Genomic DNA, 15,585 nt, shown 5'->3' with positions numbered 1-15,585 from the left:
AAAAACCCATAAAATTCTATTGTTGAAACAAAAAGTACTAAATTTAGCAAAAAATGCCTGTCAGAAACCCGTTGCCATGGCAACACAAAAAATTATTATCTTATTCCAATGATAGAGAATTGTTGCCAACAATATTTTAGGAAAAGTCACCAAGTTTGGTCGTTCTACGGCTAGCCGTTCGGACGCTAGGTGACATCAAAGTTGCCGCGGGCACTTTTAGCCCCCCCCCCGGTCTAGGTAGGGTTAACTTGATTAACAGGCTGCACAGAGCATTTCCACCTGCACAGAGCATTTCTTGCTGATTGGCTGTTGGGATTTAACTTGATTAACACCTGCACAGAGTATTTCCATACTGACAGTATGTCTTATTCAAGTGTTTTGGTAGGTATTTCAAGCTTTTCTGCTCCAGCATTGGAATGCGGGGTCATGTAACGTTTTTTTTTTTATTTTGAAAATCAACAGTTTGCATTATGCAATTAAAAATCCTAACCAATAAAGTAGGGAATAGCTATCCAACTGTTGTTTTAGTTGTATGTTACTTCATATTATAGTTATATCAATGTAAATCATTGTTTTCCCTTGTGTTTCTCATTCTTTCCCTGCCATGTGGTAAAATGTGGTGAACCCATCGCTGTATTTGCTCCAAAGCAAATATTGGCCTTTCTAGTTATTTATTTTTTATTTATTTTCATTTTATTTTTTATTCTGTTTTATTTTATTTCATTTAATTTTATTCTATTTTATCCGTTCTATGCATTATCAAACTTCTCCTCTACTGCTAGAGCTACTAAAACTTCAGACCGAATATATTAAACATTTTAATTCGCCCCCTCTAGCGGTTTGGGCCAAATTGCAGCTTTCCAAAAAAATCCAAGATGGCAGCGGCAGATCGGGCCGATTGCCGATTTCATTGTATTTTCCTTGGTCTTTTACGCGATTCAAGCAAAGAAAACAAGTTGACCACAAGAACAAAAGAGTAATACAGCACTGGGAATCTAATGGTCCGTTTTGTTGGGCGGTAATTTCTCATTTCAAGTGAATATTTACGTGCGTCACAGTGATTTATTCACCAATCAAAAGCGACATCTTGCGACTTAAGCAAATATGGAAGGTTAATGTACATAATTTATGTCATTGATTTATTGGTCCAATTACAGCAGCTATTAGCGAAATTCTAGAACATTAAATGCATACTATGATATAAAACAATGGTTTTGTGGTAAACAGCATTTCCTCTTTTTTAGCAACTTCGTTGTATCAGAATAACGACACTATCATCCGGTAGGTCGACACCACAAAGTAAAGTATACATGCAGAGTAATTGGTTTCATTGGTTTTCACGGTCGAAATCAACATTTATCCAGTCATCCAAGGTACCTATTTTTGAGCACAATACCTCGGCCGCTCAGGCGGCCGAGATAAAAAGTGTGCTTAAAGATATTTTTACTGCAACATACCCTAGGTATGTACATTTGATGTGTGAGAAGTCGATACCAAAAGTATGTTGCAGTAAAAATATCTTTAGGCACACTGTTTCTCAAGGTGGCGATATCATGGACCCTGGTGATATTATGGACACAGATGTTACTGGTTCACTGGACTTGGATCCGGACTTGTAAGAATGTTTAGGTTCAAGTCCAAAAAAAACTAAAAGTCAAGAAATCCGGACTTACATTGTATTACCATAAAAGACCATTTCACATACCCCTTTTCTTTCCAAACCACCTAAAACCAGAAGTTCCGTAGATTGCAAAATCTTTGCTGCAAAATGAAGAAAACTTAAATGCCATCGGGCATCGTCAAGTACCATCCTCCATGTTATGTGGCCAAAGTTTCACCCAGACAACATTGCAAGGTTGCCAAGTTGAACATGCAATTTTGTATATGCCATGGGTTTAAAGGTCCGGACTTACGAGTCCGGAACTGAACCTAAACCTCTGGACTTGAATCCGGACCTGAACCTAAATGTGGGTTTAGGTACCGTACTACGCAGCACTAGACTTCAGAATTCAGGGAAGTATTGCTAGTTTTTGTAACCTCCAAACCCACAGAACTCCGGGAAGTGTTTTTATTTTTGTTAAAATGTTGTGCTTCCAGTTTCCTGTGTCAGTCTTGGTCAGGGTTGGTACATGTAGGTAGGGATTATCTTTTTTTTTTTATTCCTTCTTTTTTTTATTAGGCTTTGGCAATCTTTAGGCATCCAACTTGTGGTCCAACATATAACGTTACAATGCAGTTTAACAAAGTAAAACTTGCATGAGGACTCTTGTATTTTCAATGTCAATGTTTGGAAACTGATTGTATAACAGTTCATAACTCAGATCGATTAGCTTGAAAAATTTATATCTCTTGCACAGGTCCACCCCCAAAAAAAGGCTGGGGTCGGCAGTTTTTTCTAGTGTTGGTCGGGAACACATACGTACAGGAAAAACAACATTTTTATTCCCAGGCCTAATGAAATAGAAAAGAACTGTGGAGGGGATTGTACATGTATGATGTAATTCAATCTGGCATTACACCTGTCCACTTCCTGAATTCCACCAAATATTTCAAGCTCAATCCCCTCGGCACGTGCAGGGTCACCTTCAAGCATAACCTCCCTATCAATCAACTGTCAAAATCACGTCCCACCCACCATAGAACAGAAGCTAATAGGACAAGCAGAGACTTTTTCTGCAATGTTTTAATAGGGTTGTACATAGTTTCACCAGTAGTGAATGTTAGGAAATTATGGTGAGTTTCGGTGGTTTCTTTTAAATAGCGCTTATCTTTCCTGATCATTTAAGGCTAGAGCAGTTGGAGATAAAATTTTTATAAATGTATTTTGCCCTTCACCACCTTTGACATATAGTTAAGTTACAAAAACTGTATATACAATTGAAATACCTGTGGTTCTTCCTCATCAGCTGTGTCTGGACACACATTCTGGTTGATCCAGTCTCTGGCTGCCTCCACCAGTGTAAACACCATGGCCATGCCAACACTCTCTTCTGCCTGGAGCAATACATGTAAAAATGTTATGAACAAGAAAAATACCTTTATGATATAGAAAATTTTGAAATCCATAAAGCTATAACACAGCTAAGAATCAGCAGTCACAAACTGAATATAGAAACAGGAAGATATTACAATGTAGCCCCTGACCAAAGATTTTGCCCATTTTGCCCACAGAAAATTGAAGATGAATTTCATTTTATCATGGAATGCTCTAGATATGATGTCCTACGTGATATATATAAGCTATTCAAATACCTCACTTCAAATACGACAGATTTCAATAGACTTGTTGCTACAGATAGATTTGATTATATATTTAAATGCAACAGCCCACACAATGCAAAAATAGGTAAATACATAAAAGACTGTTTTGTTATTAGAAAGAATACTGATTTGCTGTCACATGTACTAGTTAGTACCCATAAATAACTTCGCCTGATTGTAAAGCCTAAGCTAACTTTTGATTATCTCTTTTCTATACATAAGTTGTTAAGTTTTATTCTATACCTATCTATTTTACTATGCCACTTATTGTTACCTATTTGCCATACAATGTACCCTGTACAATTGTCGTGCAATAAAGTTCTTCATGTAAGACACTAGTGCTGTTTACTGGTTCGCTGGACTGGTTTTGGACTTGTTAAATGTTTAGGTTCAAGTAAAAAAAAAAAAAAGCTAAAAGTCAAGAATCGATTCCGAACTTAGGCCACACCAATTTCATTTCTTGGTTAACGGATTTTTCTAGAAAAATAATGGAGCGGGCGGGCGAAAAAAAATAAAAACAAGAAACCATAGGCGACAACCCTCCGTGAAGTTTTATATATTGCAACAGAGAAGTAACCATTGGCGACAATTCTCTGTGAAGTGTGATACTTTCTGATTGGAAGCGTGTTGCTGACCCTGGTGTTACCTTGCTGGTTCGCTGGTAAGATGAGCCAAAAGTTGGTGGCACTAAACCCTAAAACGCAACAACATCAATTCCAACGTCCGGATTCTGTATTCGAATTTTCGAAAGTGGCGCTCGCGGTTAGGGCGAAACGCGTTCTAATTGTTTTATGGAAGCCATGGAAGCGTTCGATAATGGGTTCTGGACCGGGCCGTACCGTAAAGTACGGCCCGGTCCGGAACCCGTTATCGAACGTTATCGCGGCCCGGGTATGATATAAAGCTTATTATGTCACGAATAAGTGGTGTAAGTTTGTTCCCCCAGCAGCTTGTTCTTGAACTGCAGGTTAGTTCCTGGTAAAAACTTCTTAAGCCAATAAGTCAAGATAGGAACAACGTATTTTCATAATTTTTGGTGTGTAGGTAGCTGAGAGAGAGTTGTACTTAATTAAATGCAAATTATGCAAATGAGGCCTTGCATAATTAAGGAGGAAATTCTATAATTACTGTGTTTTATATAATAATACTTTAATTTATACATGTAATCTATTTAACCTGCGTCAGACGGAACATCAACAGATACCAATTATGCAAATGTGACCTAATTTGCATAATTGCATTGGTGAATGATGGGAATTTTATACCTTGTGACATGTGTAAGTTACTTGAAGGTTAACACCACTATGCATATATTATGTTAATGTGGGGGTCATTTGCATAATTAATGAGGACATGCTGAAATAAAGTTTGACAAAGGAGAGGAATTTCACACGAAAAGTATTGTCATTTGAATTCAGAAAACTTGATTATGAAAATAGATTATGCTAATTACGACCTTATTTTCATAGTCAATGAGACAATTAAAAAAACCATTTACAAAAACCTCCATGAATATATTTCATGGAGGTATGAAATCTCCGAATTCTTGTTTTAACATGGCAACAACATGAGGACTTAAAGCTAAGCATGTTTATTCACCTACATGTACTGCAGACACTTTCATCTGTGTATGATCAGGCGAATGAGACGAGATTGCTGTTATTTATCGACGCCCACACAAAGTTGTTCTTTAGGAACTTAAATCAATATTACAGTAAAATGTTGAACTTTATTCCATCACAAGGGTTACACAGACATCAAATGTTCATCGACCACTGTCGCCTTCTGGGGGGAGGGGGGTTAAGTCGGAGTGCTAACCTCCTAGTGGAATTCCCCGGGCAATGGCTGCTGCAATGACCCTGTGTTGCGGTTCAACCATGGTGGAACGATTCCCAGGGGAGCTGCTGCAGGCTAATAGCACCCTCAACTTGTCCTTTTCCAGGATTTTCCTTCATCAGGATAAAGACATTGACATGAAATAGACATTGATGATGATAACAATGATAAGTCTATTGCAAACATTTGCCAGTGCATGGCCACCAGGAGTTATAAAATGATTAACAGTTATCATCGGATATTAAAAAAAATGTATGCACAACACAAAGAAAAACATAAAGCACCTTCGAAAATATCTCACAGCTTTTATTGTCAACACGATTTTATACATGGCAGCTCATAGTTACATACTGTAATTCACTTTATTTTCACTGTAGCAAAATTTCACGGTCTGAGAAAAATGGGGATGTTCACTGTACTATACATTCACGGTGGTGACAGGTGCAGGAAAAAGAAGGTTCAGGAATTACCTGTTGACTGTAATGATAAGTTCACGGTACAGAAGTGACAGTGAAAACAGTGAACATAAAAGTACAGTGAACAAATCAGGAATTACAGTATTCTATATTAATCTTGGACATTGGCAGGAATTGTGTTCTTATTTACAAACTTTATCAAACTATACTTTGTGTTGCACTGGATTGGCCCATTGTTCGGTCACATATTAACTATATACCAAACACTGTATATTGATTATTAACAAAATTGCTCTTCTTTTCGTGTTGTTGTTTTGTAATACAATTGCTTTATTCTAACAAATAAAATTAAGTTCAGATTAGATAAAAACTTAATATTGCTTACATCCGTACATATGATAAATGGAGGAAGGACTGTCGATAGTATGAAGATACAAAGTAAATGGAATGCACTCTCAAATCTATATCATCTATATGTATCTGTATTTACCACAATCAAGAAGTTATTAGATAGCCAACAGAAAAGTGTGCTTTAGTCTACAATATATATAATTAGTCTCTATTTTAGTTAAATACACAGTGTGTTGTTTTGTGGATTGAACTTCCCTGGCAATAAAATCTGAGAGATGCTGACGACAGAACAACAGTAAATTCATTTACATGGTCAGTTTCTCATGTCATGTCCTGCACAACAATTTTCTTACTTTGTTGGAGGCGTCTCCTCCAAAGCTTTTTTCAGTTTCAACCAATCGTAGGAGCCTATTGCATCATGTGACACATCCAGGTACGTGATTGTGCGCAGTGAAGCCGGTACGTCACATTCCTGGAGCATGATGGGAATAACGCGCCCGGTCTTGGACTTGAGACTTTCTACCAAGGCCTGTTCTGTCTCGTACTTACACCATTCACTGGTCACGAAGTTTGGCGTGAGGATCAACAGGGTCTTGTAGCTGTTCTCGATGCTGTACATGATGTTGTCGAACACGCTCTTCCCGGGCACGAAGTCTCGGTCAGCTACGCAACCTAGGAAATTACGTCGACATTAGTCATTAATGTTTATTCAGCTAGCTTAATCGATATGTTAAACTATGAGGCCCAATTGTTAGCTTTTCCCACGCCTGTGCATTTATCAGTGACCGATCATAACCCCTTGTGTCAACAGTTATTATGTTAACCGTCACAGAAGGAAAACATCCTGTTGAAATCCTAAAAAAGGAGGGATTGAGATTTAAAATGCATGTATAAAATGTTGTATACTAATACATGATGTTCCACAATGAAAAACAATAAAAGACAAAAGGATAACCAAGTTGAGATAACTGCACACCTTTAAACCGCAAGTCCACCTCCATCGCTGGTAGAAGTGCGAAGTCCACCCAGTCGGCGTCTTTGCTGCTGTGTGACACGAAGAAGTCGTACTGGAACTCATGGCCATGCCGCGGTTTCTTTACCGAAACTGGGATGTTCACGCGTATTTCTGGCTTGGATTGCGTGGAGGTCATGCCATCTGCTCCAGATACTCTCGATGTATCACCATCTACACCCAGAATTTTTCTTTCCATAGATGCCGCCATTGTGCGGTGTCTCAAGTGCTTGTGTGTTCGAAAACATTGGAGACAAAGCTTGGCAAGCATGGGTTTGTCATGGTCAAGAAGATGCTGACATACCTGTATCATTTGACTTCCGAACTTGAAGACGCAACCTTGAAGGATTTTCGTGATCTCCGGGTACTTCTTGGAGCCTTCGTTGATCCAGAAAGCTAATTCGGCGATGTAATGCTCACTACTGTGGTCTTCCAATCGATGGAGTTTCAGTAGGTTTCTCAGCACGCCGGTAAGGTTCCAGTTGAAGGTAGCTTCCTCGTTTTCAACTGCGCGCTTATAAGACTCTGCTGCCTTCTCGTGTTCTCCTGCAACTTCAAGGCTCCAGCCTCTGGCTGAATGTATCTTGGAATAGGCGAAACCATCCTCTAACTGTAGTGCTTGGGCGAAGCTGTCAAGTGCATCGTCTAATTCATCCTTGTCCTTCACTTCTCCTGTTATAGGATGGATAGCTAGCCTGTGGGAGACTTTACCAAGGTGGTAGACATTGAATGGCGTCATTGCACCCTTGCAGGATACCACTGCGTCTTGTTTGGCCCTTTGCAGTAAGTCTTTAGAGGGTAGTTGCAATACCTCTTCTTTCCGGACCTGGTTTACGAGTTGATCGTACTCTAGCATGTTAACAAGTGACCTTTCGTAATATGCAAACCAATTACTTATACTGTCAGGCATTATGTCTATTGATTTGTCGAACATATCTCGAGCTTTGTTGTACATGCTAATTTGCATGTAGCCCGTCCCGAATCTACGGTAGATCTCACTGTCATCTGGGTTGATTTCCAGCGCTTTTCCAAAGCAACCAAACTGTGGACCGATTTGGCTTTCTTCTATTAGGGAAACTTCTTCCTTAACGTAGTCTGGGGTTTCATAGCTTTCAAATTTATCTGTGCACTTATGAACCAGAGCTCCCAAAAGAGCCCATGCTTTAGCGATATAAGACTCACTGTGCTTCCAACTGGGATTCATCTGGGTTACCTCTATCAACAGGCTTTGTGCTTTAAGTAGCCCTTCCTTCCTGTCGTCTTCAGTCAGTTGCGGTTTAACCTGCCCATGACGCGTATGCATAACCTGATCGAAGCGCCAGTAGCAGATACTCAAGTAGTATTTCCAAACAAGACACTCGTTAGTCAACGTCTCAGTGTCGCACACCAAGCTTAAGGCTGTTTCCAACAGACTGATTGCATGTCTCACCTTCGAGACCATGTCTTTGCTGTCGTCCCTTACATCAAATGTAAGAGCATAGGCCTGCTCCGCAAAACAGCGAGCGTTTCTTGCTCTGGACGCACGGGCTTCGTCTGACAACAGTTCCTGTAGTCGATCCCTACACGCCATCTCATCCTTTGCTCTCATCAGTTGGCTGTATATGAACTGTTTGTTGGCGATAGCGTTGAGGTTGTTCTCATCCTTCTCAGTGAGTTTCTCCAGCAGTTTCCGGGCCTCGCCTTTACCGTGTACTTTGTGGAACGCAAAAACACTCAGTAGGTTTGTCATGGCACTCTCCATCGGCCCCTTTTCCCGTTCCAATCTTCTCTTGAGCTCGTCATACCACGGCGTAACATCCTTCGTGTCCTTGATGAACAAGTCAAGGTGAAAGAAGCCAGGTGTGGGGACTCTAGCAAGAAGTCCCCCGGCAGCCATGTTTGCAGGTGTCCAGACTAGACGTTATCAAACTGTGTCGAGACTTTAACCTCTCCACTCAGATTGAGTAAACTGACAACGGTCGTTTGGGTCAACTTCCTGAAAAAACTTGTGACTACCTGGGCAAACCATGACGTCACTGCTATTGAGCTGATGTAGTTCAACTTTCCATGTGAGTACATTCAGAAAGGTGGTTGCTCTTGGAAGGTTTGTATCAATCAAATTTCTTTGCATCAGCATCGCAATGGTGAATGCTAGATCTATTAAATATTGTTAGTGTTAGTATCAAAAGCGTCACGTGGCCTTGCCTTAACAACTTTTGCACGATTGAGGATCATCTCCTTAATTATCCTTTTAATTGCAAAATTATGCCCAATTCATTGTATGTACAGTGTCAAAGGCAGCTCAACGTTAAGTACAATGTAATACATAATACTACTCCCCTGGCCAGTTTTAGGACAATTTATACTATATATTCAGCCTGCAAAGGAGTCTGGTGGAGACTACACAAACGCGGGGAAAGACACTTGATTTCGTAGGCAGACAGCATAACAGACCCAGGTGCGACTTTTTCTCTCCAGGGACAGTTTACGAGTAAACTTCCTTCGTTTCTCATTCTTGACTTGATCGGATAATTTGCTGTCCTAGGATCTGCCCCAGAGCGTCGGTATTTGACCGCAGTCCTACCAAACACCCGGTCTGAGACGGGTCGGACATTTGGTAGCTTCTTGAAGAATAGTCACCATGCGGTGAGTACGACTGGGTATTTATTGGAATGTTTGGAATGTACACGGCTCTCACAAAACAGGTGGTTGTGAATAAGATCTGCGGGGTATTTGGTCAGTTAGAACTATGGTTGGTGGTGCAAAAAATGGACGGTGAGCTCACCCAAGTGGCTGGCACACACTGCCTCAGAGTGGGACTGAGAAAAAGCTGATTTAAGAAGTTAGATATTCTTTTTGCACATGCCAATAAGCAAGTATCTCAAATGGTTCACCTTCTTACTAAGGGTGCACAGACACCCGCGATCTAGATCTGTCCAGAAAGAACTCCTGTTGATACTGTTGAACATCGCTCTGTGATTCCAGCGTAATACATTTCGAAATAAGTGACCTAAGATTAACTTGAAAATCAAAGGACTTCTACGATTTTTCAGACTGTGTGACTGGTCCTTGATATGCTTTTTGTGTGATTTTCTTAGGCGAACTTATTTTATTTTAGGAACCTTTTTAACGCTTTGTACTTTGTATGTATGTCAGTACAGTAGATTTATGTAGATATGGTGCGTGATTATCAAGTTTACCATGAATGCATTTGGTCTGGAGTTACCCTGAATTTGCAACAAATGTTAGGGTATGCAATTATGTCGAAGTGACTATAGGTAAAAATCTGAAAACATTTACTACAAAATGACAGCAATATTCTTTTTGGACAAGTCAAGCTCTCTACCCTGGGTGCCACCCTATATGCTACGGAGCTCCTTGCACCCGCTGGTCCGTAGAAAATCGGATGGCACCCAGACAACATAGTCATGCTTGACTTGATGGGATGATTTGCTATCGTATGATCAGCCTTATCTATCTTAGTGCAGTGTAGAGAATTCAGATAACCTGAATAATAGTGAAAGTGTGGTGACCCTGTCCTCACGTCATCGCGAAAAACCGGAAGTTCTGCTGCAGTACCAAGGTCATCCACCAGGAGGCCCATATTTGACCTTGACCTTTGTCTTCCTAAGACACGCCAAAAACAGACACGCCAAAAACAATACCTCCATTTTTCATGGAGGTAATAAAAACAGACCAAGGCATCCTATGATAGCCCCAAATAGCATGATAGGAGCCATGACGTCAACATACCAGGGTAGTTTGTACCTTTACAGTTTAACCCAACTACTGCATTCTTTTGATAGATGAAAAAACTGTAACAACTCTAAAGAGAAGGGACCTCCTTTAACTGTTGGGAGTTGATTCAGAGGTTTAAAAAGTTTTTTTTTCTTTCTTTTTTGCAAATCAGACAAAAATGAAGCAGGCGAATCCATGAACCAACAAATTGTGGCCTAAAGACAGTATGAAATTGGCCGGGCAGTATCCATTTGCCAGGCAGTTAATTACTATATATATTTTGGCTGAATATAAAGAGAGCCTAATACAAGTACATTGTACTTGAAAAGACCAAAATGATAAGCCAAAGCCTAATAAAACCTGTGTTTGGAGAGTACAATTTCTAATCTTTCCAGCTGCTTCTGAAGCTTACCCTGAAGCCACTGGTAGAGGCGAAAGGTGACAAGATTAGGAAAAGAATCCAGATGGAAGAGCTGAATCTGATGCAATTCCTTGTCAAAGAGAAAGAGGTCCTCACTACAATGCATACTAGTACTTTGTGCTCATGAGTTTTTTCCTTACATTGCGACCCATGCATTAATGCCTGTTTTTCATGACCGATTTCCTAATATTCCTACACTAAATCTATTGATTTCAGTCATTCTATCCTGAGCACACTTACTGTACAATCTCATTAAAAAATTGCCAACGACTTCTAAACACACAATCCCTTTTAATGGCAATTAGAAATTGCACCTAGTGGCTACCCACAACAGGCCCTCCCGCGTTGCAAAACCGAGACCGCATTACACAAAACACGGGACTGTCCACATCTGACTTAGCGCGCAGCTGCTGACAATTATGTCCTAACATCTTCAGTTACAAACAAGCTTTCACCGCTTTGACGTTTTAGACCCATTGGGTTGGCTATCATGATAAAATAAAAAGAAAATTCTCACCAATAAAAACACACTTTCATACAGCCGTTTAATTTTTGACTTGGTACTCTTTTAGGGGGGTACACTCGGAGTAATACATGAATGAGACTTTAGATTACCATACATATCTGTTGTATACTTACAATTGTTTTGAGATGATCCAGTAAGTCTGTATGCTGCTGAGTTGTGAGGACCTGAGAGCGCAGAGGGATTTCTACATCCGGGACCTCATCTGGGTATCTCTCCCTGTATGTTATCTTTACATACAAGGGGCCTGAGGAATATGGTAAAAGAGAAATTTGGTTTAATAACAGTTACTGTAATCAATGAGAAGATGTAACATTACATGTCACAAAATACTTTCCACCACTCAAAAATCAAGACCATAGTATGTCCAGGTCAAAAGATACAAAAAATGGAGGTTGTGCTGCAGTATCAACGAAGGTCAGCCACCAGGAGGCCCAAAATTGACCTTGACCTTTGCCTACCCACATACCAAATACATGTGTCATTACAATCTATCCAAAGGTTCAAAAGTAATATGCTGGCTACAAATGTGCGGAAACACAAACACACAGACACACACACACACACACACACACACACACACACACATGCAGGCAGACAGACATGCCAAAAACAATACCTCCATTTTTCATGGATGTAAAAAACGGATTCCCATATAACATCAATTGTTAAACTTACCTGAAAGTTGGACATCCAAGTCCTTTAGTTTTAACATAAAACTGCATGGTGTTGTAGCAAGGTCTGGAAGTGGGGAAAAGAATATTCATATGTGCAAATATAGTTTTCAGATATCGAACATTAGGATAAAGCAATGGATAGTGACGGAATGTCCCCATGTCAACAATGAAAAAAACTTGTTGACAAGCCAATTTATCAGTAAGGCCATGTCGATTTGATTACATGGATGACATCCACGCGTGCATAAATTTTCGTCCGTTTCCCAAAAAAAATTCGACCATACTGTAACTTACAGTGTAAGTGTAAATCGTACAAAATGAGCAAATATATGTCGTATGTATACTAATGCCATAGAATACCTAATTCAATTCTGGAAAAGGAGAAAATTTGAAGAAATGAAAATGATCAAGAGTCTATTATTATTATTATTTGCTATACTTGTACCATACTCTGTGTGTTTAGTCATTTGTTCAACCTTAAACCACTTTTTTTGTCAAACTCTTTTTTTTTATTCGCACGCTCGCGTCAGTTTTGGGGTTCCCAGAGGATGTCATGATCCATATAATCAAATCAACATTGCCTTAAGTTAAATGTTAAAAGCCATGCCAGTGCCCAAAGTTGATATGATATAATCAAACAGCATTTCCAAGTATAATACTACTATTTATTAAAGTGCTTTTGAAAAGATTGACATATTGATGATACATGAGTAACTTTGGTTAGTGGACGTCGACGTGTCATACACTGTACATGTATAACAGGCTTTTCACATCCACCATGTTGGATTACAGTGTATGTCTGCTAACCATGCCAAAATGCTGCTATTTAATCAACTTACCCGCCAACACCTGGTCGCCTAGATTCATATGATAATTATTATAGCGTCAATGGGCCGTTCAAAAAAATAACTGAGGAGGGGGGGTTGAAGAGCTTGGATTTTCTACTTTTTGACTCCCCTTTCATTATTATCCAAGGGCCTTGACCCCGGGCGCCTTCATCGAGCCTCCTTCATCCTGGGGCCTTAGCCCCTTAAAAATTCTATCCAAGCGACTTGATCCCCCTAAAATTTCATCCAAATCCAGGGTTAAACCCCTTCAATCCAAATCCACACTCACTAACCCCCTAAGGTAAAATCCGGCCTCTCCAACCCCCCTTCCTCAGTTATTTTTTTGAACGGCCCAATGAAAAATGAAAAGCCTTAAAGGGGGAGGGGCGGTGTTGTTTTCCACTTCATTTGAAGCTCCTCAAACTATTTTGCTACACTCACCGGTGAAATCGTCTTCAAAAATCGCTTGTAAGGCTTCTTTTTCATCATTCTGTTCACCTTGGTAGTCCATAACGGTGTTGAAAGTGTCATATCAAAAGTATTCTCAACAGAAAATTGAATGACGATCATGATAACACTTCCATTTTAGGTTAAAGGTCAAAATTAGACAGTCCCATTCTATTTATAGGGGAGTTCTCTCGTATAATGCATGGTGGTGAGATTTCTTTTTTGTTAGGCCACACCGACTTCATTTTATGGATGACATCCCCGCGCGCATTGATTTTCACCTGGCACCCTCAAAAAGAAACAAGAATTCGGAGATCTCATACCTCCATGAAAATATATTTTTTATATAGAGAGAGTTTTTGTAAATGTTTTTTTATTTGTCTCATTGACTATGAAAATAAGGTCCTATTAGCATAATCTAGTTTAATTTATGGTTTTCTTAATTCAAATGACAATATTTTTTATGTAAAATTTCTCTTCTTTGTTGTACTTTATTTCAACATGTTCTCATTAATCATGCAAATGACCTCTACATTAACATGATATCTGCATAGTGGTGTATAAAATTCACATCATTCACCAATAAGGAGTCACAGAATATTCACATTAATTATGCAAATTAGGTCATCATTTGCATAATTGGTATGTGTTGATGTTTCCCCTGCCACAGTTTAAAGAAGAAAAAAAGATAATCCCTACCTACGGACCCTAATTTTTTTAGGACTGAAACAGGAAACACAACATTTTTCTCTAGGTCTAGCAAGAAAATATGATTTGATCCTGTCTTGTTGTTGGGATAAGTGACTGGAGGTGTGGTGGAACAGAGGCGGTGCTGAGTTGGTACGTGATAACTCGGTGGTCATAGTCTCAACTAGTTGCAAGTCTATCTCATCCAATCTTGTGCAACACATCTGTGTAAGGTGTCTGTGATGTAAAAAAAAAGCGGCTCACGTGATATCTATTGATGTTATTTAAAGGAATATTTGCTGTGCTTGGATGGCGTTCAGCACCAAGGACAGACATTGTACCATCTAGCTATATATGGTGAACAGGGACAAGACTGTTTGGCTATTTGTAGCTAAATGTGTTCAGGAACAGGAATGTTTGGCTATGTGTGGATGGCGTTCAGCACCAAGGACAGGCATTGCACTACTAATTGTTAACTGGTTAACTGTTTTCATTTTTGACATGTCCTTATATTCCCCTTCCATGAGAGTGTTGGCATCAATATTCTATCGAGATGCACGCCACAGTTTCTGTTTAAACGTCACAAACAGAAAGAAAATACAAAATGTGTGTTATATGTGTCATGGGTGTTATATTTTCAGTTGCATGATTCTGTCTGTTAGTCAACAAAATAACTCAAGAACGGCTGGATGGATTGGTTTGAACACTTGGTGTATCCGTAGGGTGTGAAAAATGTATATTAGTCAGTTTGGACGTTAACCAACAATATCATACGTTGTCCCTGCCAAATGATTAAAGATTTCACCAGTGTGTTGCATATTACTAGGTAAAGGCTATGCGAATAATTTGTTTTAAAATTTTGCTAATGTGCAGGATTGTAAATGTATTGTAGCCATTTACAGATTGCTATCAACATGCATACGATTTGCGAAAGCACTAAACAAGTCATGGAGGTATGAGATCGCCGAACTCTAGTAGAGGACCAACAGGTAGGAACTACCCATCAGGCCATGCGAACTCACAAGTCCCAGGATATCGATGGCGGCTGAACATGGAGCGGGAGAAAATTTCTGCTGAAACTTCGCCTCTGGAAGACGACAAACGTCTTGTTTAGGAGGTGAGTAGAACATAAATTTTCCTTTCTGTATCCTTGTGACCACTTTTGAGCAGTCTTTTGTTGAAAGACGCCGTAACACCACCGAAATATGACCGAGTTTTTGAGCATGTAGTTTGACCAATTTACATTGGTCTGACATAGGGCTGCGTACCTAAACGTAACATCAGGTACAGGTACAGGTACTGGTACAGAGGTTTAGGTACAGGTCCGGACCTGTACCTGTACCTGAACAATTTGACAAATTAACACGTGTTCTTCACTTTTTCAATCATGACACAGAAACAACAAGAGTT

The 15,585-nt window shown here is 39.6% G+C and overlaps 2 protein-coding genes across 2 annotated transcripts in view; both read right to left on the bottom strand.

The window, feature by feature from the left end:
- The window catches only part of LOC109468244 (uncharacterized GTP-binding protein YGR210C-like), a 26,801-nt gene extending 13,170 nt beyond the window's left edge, over positions 1–13,631 (bottom strand). The window contains exons 1-4 of the mRNA XM_019766500.1: positions 13,483–13,631; positions 12,216–12,278; positions 11,654–11,784; positions 2,887–2,994 (exon numbers count right to left, since the gene is read on the bottom strand). Of these exons, the coding sequence (XP_019622059.1) occupies positions 2,887–2,994; positions 11,654–11,784; positions 12,216–12,278; positions 13,483–13,552 (372 nt within the window). The 5' untranslated portion in view covers positions 13,553–13,631. The remainder of the gene's footprint in view (positions 1–2,886; positions 2,995–11,653; positions 11,785–12,215; positions 12,279–13,482) is intronic.
- Positions 6,025–8,761, bottom strand: LOC109468242 (tetratricopeptide repeat protein 22-like). The gene is made up of 2 exons (XM_019766499.1): positions 6,841–8,761; positions 6,025–6,536 (listed from the first exon to the last, which is right to left on the bottom strand). The coding sequence occupies exons 1-2, from the start codon at positions 8,750–8,752 to the stop codon at positions 6,214–6,216; spliced, it is 2,235 nt and encodes a 744-aa protein (XP_019622058.1). The 5' UTR covers positions 8,753–8,761; the 3' UTR covers positions 6,025–6,213.
- Positions 13,632–15,585: the final 1,954 nt, after the last annotated feature.

Source organism: Branchiostoma belcheri, unplaced genomic scaffold (genome assembly GCF_001625305.1).
Source record: "Branchiostoma belcheri isolate BF01 breed outbred unplaced genomic scaffold, Haploidv18h27 scaffold196, whole genome shotgun sequence".
Lineage (NCBI taxonomy): Eukaryota > Metazoa > Chordata > Leptocardii > Amphioxiformes > Branchiostomatidae > Branchiostoma > Branchiostoma belcheri.
This window is presented reverse-complemented; position numbering and strand designations above follow the sequence as displayed.